The sequence below is a fragment of the Formica exsecta genome, unplaced genomic scaffold (assembly GCF_003651465.1).
Source record: "Formica exsecta isolate Colony F162 unplaced genomic scaffold, ASM365146v1 scaffold196, whole genome shotgun sequence".
NCBI classification, from domain to species: domain Eukaryota; kingdom Metazoa; phylum Arthropoda; class Insecta; order Hymenoptera; family Formicidae; genus Formica; species Formica exsecta.
Genome location: NW_021849259.1, coordinates 653,274 through 662,127, shown reverse-complemented (window position 1 = coordinate 662,127; position 8,854 = coordinate 653,274). Strand labels below are relative to the sequence as shown.

The following is an 8,854-nucleotide window of genomic DNA, read 5'->3' as shown; positions in this document are numbered from 1 at the left end:
GGAAATAGCGTCGTACGGTTTATTTTGAGCGGATCAGAATCGCAGATGTATTTAAAGTATTTTTTTAAATAATCAAAATTTTTTTTTTGGATCTGTCTATAAAGGAGAGGATATGTCTTATATTATACAACTTTAATTAATTGTGTGCATTCGTATTGAACTTACAGATGATTTACGTCAATCCAGACTGTATGAAGCGTTTATACGCAGCTTTATATATTTTAATTAAAATTTCATTAACATTTATTGTTTTTTTCTTTTGTTACTTGTGTACAAATTTTAATTAAAAACTTAATTTTCGTTAGTAAATTATAAAAGATTGGTTGTCACATGGCATAATCTTGACTGTGGCAAGTGACAGATTGTAAGCGACAGCTTGACATCTGACAGCTGCGCGCTAAACGGTGAAATCCGTATTAAGTTAACAGAAAAAGTGTACATGTATAATGTACCGTGTGAGAGAGAGAGACGCGAATCTGAAATTAGATAAACTGCACTTACCGCACCTGTGCGCTATACGTTATCGACGTGCTCTCGAGCGGGAATCGTCGATATATATCACGAATTAACAGAATAGCGTCCCGTGCTATTCAGCTGGGCTCTACCGAGTGATTTGTTTTGTTTTGTTTTTTTTTTCTTTTTACGGGCGTGCGATAGATCAGATAGACCAGAGTGTGATCACGTTGTAAATTTTTAAACGACACGTGTCACTCCACCCCGACAAGTTATTACAACATATTGCCGACTGGGATGGAAGTGAAGGAGGTATTAACAACTCTGAACGTCACATATTCGTTGCAACGAGATACTTCGAATCACTGATTGGGTTGAATTATAATTAAACATGAAGCAATAACGACAATCGCTCGCGTTGATAGCGGCCGTTAAAATTTCCATTGCGATCATATTTTTGCGCTTTTTAATGCGACAAAGGTAATTTTCTGCAATAACATCTATCCACGACAATAACAACTTTCCTAGTGCATCTACGTAGCTCGTGAATCAAGATTCCCTATACTTACATTTTTTACAATGCCACGTCAAGAGTCTGCCGATATTTCCACGTACATTTTGCAAAGCATGACATTACAGACTATGAGAATAGAATCGTGCAGAGAAATCAATAGATCAATACAAATTGATATTTACACTTTTCGCAAACAGACCAGCTTGCTCGATCGAACAATATTCCCCAAGAAAGATAAAAATATTCTTCTAAGAAAAATCTCGATTGCTAAATATTCGACTATAAGTTTCTAAAACAACAAGACTCATTCCATAAAGCAAAAAAGGAACTATTCTTTATATTATATTTAAAAAATCAAAATATATATAATCACTAATTAATTATAGTCAGATCGTCGATATCTTTTTAAAGATGCGTATGGAAAATACAGAGTGGGCCTAAACGTTTCATCCAGACTTTGAGGCAGAGAAATCAATAGATCAATACAAATTGATATTTACACTTTTCGCAAACAGACCAGCTTGCTCGATCGAACAATATTCCCCAAGAAAGATAAAAATATTTTTCTAAGAAAAGTCTCGATTGCTAAATATTCGACTATAAGTTTCTAAAAAAACAACTCATTCCATAAAGCAGAAAAAAAAATTATTTTTAATATTATATTAAAAAAAATCAAAATATATATAATCACTAATTAATTATAGTCAAATCGACGATATCTTTTCAAAGATGCGTATGGAAAATACAGAGTGGGCCCAAACGTTTCATCCAGACTTTGAAATTTTATAAGATTTAATTCTGAACAAAAAGTTTCCTATAAACATGGGTCGAAAAATGCTTCCTTAAAAAGTTAGCGCCCAAAAACTTCTGAAATCACAGTTATTTTATACATTTTTACAAATATCAAAGAAAACACGCGTTTTTTAATAAAAAGTATTGAAACAAAAGTTGTAGAGAATTAAATTATCTTTCAAATGAGATCAAAATAATTGTAGTACGTTTCAAGAAATTTATTAAGTTTCATTTTCTTTTTATTTCATTTTCTTTTCACCTTTTGCTCTTCCTTTCATCCTTCTATGGTGATTGGTTTAAACAATGCAGAAAAGTAAAATTTTTTTAGTAGAACCAACAAGCAAGATAAACATTAAAAATTAGCTAAGGCCATAACAGCATAAATGAAGAGAATTTTTAAAAAGCTCTACCGTCGATAGCCGAAAAAACACTTTTGTACATTTGAAACTGGTTATCTCAAAACCTATGAAACGTACTACAATTACTTTGATCTCGTTTGAAAGATAATTTAATTCTCTACAACTTTTGTTTCGGTACTTTTTGTTAAAAAACACATACTTTCCCTGATATTTATAAAAATGTATAAAATAACCGTGATTTCAAAGGTTTTTGGGCGCTAACTTTTTAAGGAAGCATTTTTCGACCCATGTTTATTGGAAACTTTTTGTTCAGGATTATAAATTTCCTATCAAATCTCAGTCTGGCCGGAATATTTGGGCCCACCCTATATACTAGTTAACTCATTGTTGTTTCTCCGCATCACGCGATCGATAATATTTTTTTCAGAGAGACATATCAAAGGAAAGAAATATATACTCACCCTTATTCTTCGCTTTGAGATCGAGGTCGACCGGAAAAGAATCGACGGTATTGGGGACGGTCGTCGGTGGATGGCAGATAATACCGGAAGATTGCGGGGCGGGGGCGACGGTGACAACCGTAGTAACCGTCGACGGTGGATTCGCGGTGGTGATGCCGTTGGTGTTGGCGACGGTCGTGCTGATCGTCGTCGCGGCCGAGACGGTGGGCGTCGCGACGGTTGTGACCGCCAACGTGGAAGACGGCGAGGCCTGCTGGTAGCCACAGCATTCCTTTGTCTCTTCCTTAACCTTGACCTTGTGGAGGACCGTCGTCGTCGTCGTCGTCGTTGTCGCCGCTCCACCCTCCACTTTCATGCTCGCGGGCCGTTTTCTCACCTGCGGGCGACGACATTGATTAAATTCTCTTAAATCGCTCTCAAATGCTGGCTCTGAAAAAATTTCGCGATAATTATCTCAATAATGATGATAAATATATAGCTAGTTCAAAAAATTTGGAAAGAAAAAAGGAAGAAACAAAGATAGATACACACTTTATTGACAACATCCCTTTTGAGTAATTATTAAAATTACATATGAGAATGTACGGGTAATAGTCACGCAACGAAACGAGAAAACAAAGAAAAATAGTGAGAGAAAAGAAAAAATGAAAATATTCAATAAAATGAAATACAAAATAAAGATAAACCTACACAAGCTACATTTTAATTAATTAATTTATATAAAAAATCGGATATTTATACATCTAAGATTTAAACGGCTCAAATGACAGAGATTTAAAAAGGAGAAAAAAGAAAAAAGTTGAAGAAGATGAATATTGCCTTACAATTTAATGCTTTTTTATCCCCTTTTTATCTTTCCTTTTATTTCTTCTCTTCAAGAAGGAAATTCACTAGAATCTATTCGCACGCATCACCAAAATATTAAAATTGAATATCAACAGCTTCTTCTACCCATAGCGGGACGTCTCCACGAGAACGTGCACCTGCTATCAACCACGTCAGGCTCGAGCCGACACGACGCGGGGAAAAACGAGCAGCGAGGGAGCCCGGGACACCTATATGCACGTCATCGCGCGCACGATTCATATTTGATTGATTCCATTTCATGAGAGCGTCGCGCCGGCCGCATGTTTCGTCTACGTGCCCGGCGAGACGGGATCGTCGCCGCGCATACCGATGGCCGTTTTAATGGAATGTGCAAACGGATGTTTTACAAACCAACAAAGATCCGTCACCGGAACGCGCGCGGGAATTATTGGGGATCCGCGAATGCTACCATCCATAACTGATCGCGCCGATCATTTTTGGCCGCACTCGGCGCGCGGCCTACAAATGGACCATCTCTGCAAAGTGTTCTCCTCCCGAAATGCAACCAATATATACGGACGGTGTCGCAAACAATTTTTCATCTATGGATTCATTGAGCGAAATTAATTTTTTGTATGAATATTTGATTAGCCGACACATTTGTCACTTGACTTTAATATTTAACATTAAAATTTTCTTTAAACAAGAAGCTTGAAATTTAAAATTAAATTTTAAATCAAAATTCCATTAATGTCAATTTGAAATAAGTCTTTAATTGATCTAAGTTCAAGAGAGAATGTCGTTTACTGTATTATATGTATCTATATGTATGAGAGAGCAAGCAGTTTAAAGTAGATATTTAATACCTAATAGATCGGTATAGCAATTTTTTTTAAATTATTTTAATTAATTTTGCAGAGACAAATTTGGCAAATTAATTTTATATCAATTTTACAAATATATGTTAAATATTTTATATTAATTTAAATTTTTATGGTACACAAAAACATTACATTAAACAAACAGAGGATTAAATACAGAATAATACTTTTTAATTACCAAATGAGATAAATATACAAATGTCTAAACCGATTATTCTCATATGAATAAACACTAGTTTCGCGAAGCAGATAATTAATTACATTACGTAAAAAGATCGATATTCTGTAAAAATACGAGACATTAAACAAGCTGACGTTTGTCGTCAAAATATTTTTTTTTTTAAATCAATAGTCGAATAATTCATTCTAAAAACAATGTACGGGTACCCGCGAACCCGTATGTAACGAGCGAGTACCCGGATACTCTATTTTGCATCCAAATGCTGCTCTTCGTGTGTCTAGAGCAATCTTTCTTACCACTGGGACAAGTTGCAAACAGCGTCGTAAACATTATGAAGATTTACACATCGGCCTAACAGGTGGTATTCGCAGTGCAATGCTGCGTCGCGTAAGCGTCTTGCGTTTTCTACGCAACAACGCGCGTATTTAACTTCCTTTCTCGCGCTTCCTCTTCTTTATCTCGTGCTTACGCTGCAAGATCTCGTTTCATATTTATTACGGTAATCGCATCGCCGAGACTTTTACGAGCGCGCCGACAGCTATGTCCGGCATTAAAAGTAACCGAACACGTTCGCGATTCTTTTTTTCACAATTCCGCAGGAATAAATGTAATGTATGAATAAATTATCCCGCGAATTGCCATAATTGTATATCTCGTTAAATTGTATTGTATACTTTGCATGATACGTGATGGATTTTTTATTAATGAGCGAAAATATGAATTTAATATTTTTATTTCATTTTTATATACTAGATATTGCAGGTATTATCTTAAATTAAATCCAAGATAATTGTAGCGCTATCTCTTTAAGACTTTATTTATTTAATATTGTATATAACAGGCAGTTTATTAACTTTGCACAGATTAAATTCTGCATGTGAATCTTAAATAAGGCTAATATATTTCTTACGCGCATAATATTATACACCGAATGCTACAGCAATTATTATTCCCAGCAAAGTCATATGCATCGTTTCTACTGCATTGTGCCATTCGGTGACCGAAGACAAAAACATGTCACCGGAAACAGCATGGTTGTAATGAAATTGGTGCCCATTGAAGGAAATAATCATAACGAACAATTCCCTGCCTCCTCCACCGGACAGCGTTGCGCCATTTTTGCCGACTCTATACTTGATTATAGTAATCGACTTTTCTCTCTTACATGCAGCTCACTACACGTGTATACACGAAAATCGATTTATTTTTTGCCAGAAAAAACATTTATGAATAGAGAAGACCTTTCACTGCTTAATCGATAGATTTTAAGTGAACAAAAAAATTAGTAAAATAAAAATTATTTATATAATATCAAATCTCTCCGAGGGATTTAATCGATGAAAGCAAACTGCCAAAAAAGTGTGGAATCGACCTAGATTCATGCAATTATATCTCTAATTTATGAAAAAGAAGTTAGAGAGATATAGAGATCTCTGATCGAGCGATTTGTAATCGCGTTTGTACGAATCCGATTTGGAATCGAGCGATTTGCATGAGCTCGGCGATATTTTCGGTTCGACGCGGGCAAAATTACACGTTGGGGAAAATTAAATGGCACGAATGCGGAAACGCGAGTAATCTTTAAGATCCATGTGGCGCACCACCGCGCCGTTCCTACCGTATGGAATTTTATTTTATTGACGCGCGCACACACATACAAACACACACAGCTGTGGCAGCAGGCTGCCTTCGGTGCCACATGGTCCCGTTATTAACGTGAAATGCAAACGAGCCCTTCGCTGCGTCCAAGAAACGGCCGCTCGGATGACTCGCTATAATTTTTCGCGCGAAATTGCCGTCGCCAAATGCCGTCGAGTTTTAACGTGCTCGTAATTGCACCGGGAAATTCGACGCGAGTCTTCGTTCGGTTTCCGGCGTATCGCCGAACGATACGGTCTGCGCTGGTAATAATTGTTCCTATCGCATTCCGTTTAATTAAGACGAGCCGGAGCGAGCTTGCTGTACGTAATGTGATTAATTAAAATTCTCGTAATTTTTATGTCGACACAGAGAGAGAGAGAGAGAGAGAGAGAGAGAGAGAGTAATTAATCGAATCATTTAATTTCATGCGAGAGTTGTTATGGCAAAAAAATCTATGCAACGATGGATTTTATGAAGCTTCGAGACGATCTTTCATAAAATGATTCTCATTATAAGAAAAATATTCAAAGTTTTAAATTTTTTTTTTTTAATTTAGCACGCAATTATAACGCAACCTAAAACGATCAACGAATCATCATCGTTAATTACTAAACTATTTGCGGAGAAATCATTGGAAATGCCGCTCTGATTACCGCCACGGTAATAAAAGCGTCAACAGCCCATATTCTGGTCACGTAACAACGCTCTCCGATTCTTCTACGGTCGTTCATCAATCAAACCACCCCTGTATTCCGTGCGAACGATGGAAAAAGGTTGCGCTACGCAGTTTCGCCGGATTTACGCACGACACAATCTGCGGTCGCGGACGTGTCGATCTTTATTGTGACAGATGGTCGCAATAATTTTAATTGCCGCTTTCTTCTGTTGTTACAGTTGTCCGCGAGCCGTTCGCTACACATGCGCAAGTGTTGCAGTATTTACGATCCTCTGTTAGTCTCCCATGAGAGACACGCTATAATCTTGACGAATAGAATCCGCCCATTAATTAATTAAGAGAAGTAACCCTACTTAACAATGGTCTAGATTAGATATTTTAATTATGACATCACATAAACACACTAGATTAATAATGAGGATTATTATATATTATATAATCTTGTTTAAAATTAATTTCTTTACTATATGTTATATATTATGCATGTAATTCGTTAAAAAAAATAAAATTAAAATATAATTTTGTATATTTAAAAAAAAAAAAAAAGAGTTTTGTAAAACGCCCGCATTTGTTGAAATTCAGAGGAAATGACAAAGTGAAAAACGCCGTTTTCTGCTGCACAATCTTGCATTAAAAAAAAAATAAAAATTAATACAAATCTTAAAAGATCGCGCAATTAATTCGGTTGCGAGATTTTTCAAAACCGTGTGCTTTGAAACATAAAACATAAAAGGTACCTTTAACGCGCAGATGCATCGCTCGCTTAATTGCCTGGTTCAACGCTGCAAATAATTTGATTTTTGCTATTTGTTTGTGTAAAAGGGTATTTATTTTTCCTTCATTTGTAGCGCCGTCATGCAGCTGTCTGTTACACAAGATGCAGTTAGATGCGAAATGTAATTGAAAGTCGGTTATTACAAAGTTTACATCGCAATACAATGCTGACACGCGCGCGGATTCAATCGATTGTACTTATAAAACAATATTTTTCAATATTAACGTTTAACATTTTTTTTTTTTTTTTATATATATAAAGGATAATTAAATCTCCTTCCATTGGATTCTCGATTTCACGTTCATTTGAAGATGAATCGAAATGAGATGTCGGACGTTAAACAGCAGCAACTCACAATTCGAGAGCGCATCCATATGTCGCGAGCATTTTCGTAGATGCGGTTAGTTTTCGCGTCGCGCGATGTTGAGAGAGAAACGCAATTAACTCGGATGTCACCTGCGATCGATCGCCACCGTGAGAGGAGAGCCTATCCTCCCAATACCCCCTCCCCCCGCTCTCCACCTCATCATCCCGTCGCGTCGTTAAGGTGAGCTTTGGCCCCGACTTGCCGGAGACGCGCGTCTCTCTCCGGCAATTCGTTAAGACGCTTAGTTAAGCAAACAAGAACGGTGCCGCTACGCGAAGTGATATACGTGCCGCGGCAGAAAATCCGCGGCTCTCCCGCACGTAATTGCGCGCAGCTGTGGTTACACGCGCAGATCTAAAAGCTTCCCTCGCCCGCCCCCCCCCCTCCCCCACGCGCGCGCGCGGGCGGGCGCGCGCGATACTCGACGCTTAGTTAAGCAAACAAGAACGGTGCCGCTACGCGAAGTGATATACGTGCCGCGGCAGAAAATCCGCGGCTCTCCCGCACGTAATTGCGCGCAGCTGTGGTTACACGCGCAGATCTAAAAGCTTCCCTCGCCCGCCCCCCCCCCTCCCCCACGCGCGCGCGCGGGCGGGCGCGCGCGATACTCGCGAGTTTGTTGCAATAGCGCGCGATCCTCGTCGAGGATCGGCGATGCCACTCTCGCCGACCTTTTTCCGTTCCTTGTTCACGTTAAACATGGCATGTGCGACGATCGTGAAAGGAGAGGGGGAGGTGGCGCCGCGGTGAATTGCAAATATGTATAATGTCGGCGCACCAAATTAATTTTATTAATTATACTTGTAATTGATGTAATTATAAACGGCGTTTATTGTCGCGAATAATATTACCTAACAAGTCGTGGTAGGCCGAGTTTAATTGATTATATTTATTATTATAATTGCAACGGTAACGAGCGAGGGAGCACTCCCCCCCCCCCCTCCCCC

The 8,854-nt window shown here is 38.1% G+C and overlaps 1 protein-coding gene across 1 annotated transcript in view; it reads right to left on the bottom strand.

Moving 5' to 3' along the window:
* Positions 1-8,854, bottom strand: part of LOC115234201 (protein CBFA2T1) — a 56,440-nt gene that overhangs the window by 21,519 nt on the left and 26,067 nt on the right. The window contains exon 2 of the mRNA XM_029805025.1: positions 2,580-2,955. Coding sequence (XP_029660885.1) covers positions 2,580-2,934 — 355 coding nt within the window. The 5' untranslated portion in view covers positions 2,935-2,955. The remainder of the gene's footprint in view (positions 1-2,579; positions 2,956-8,854) is intronic.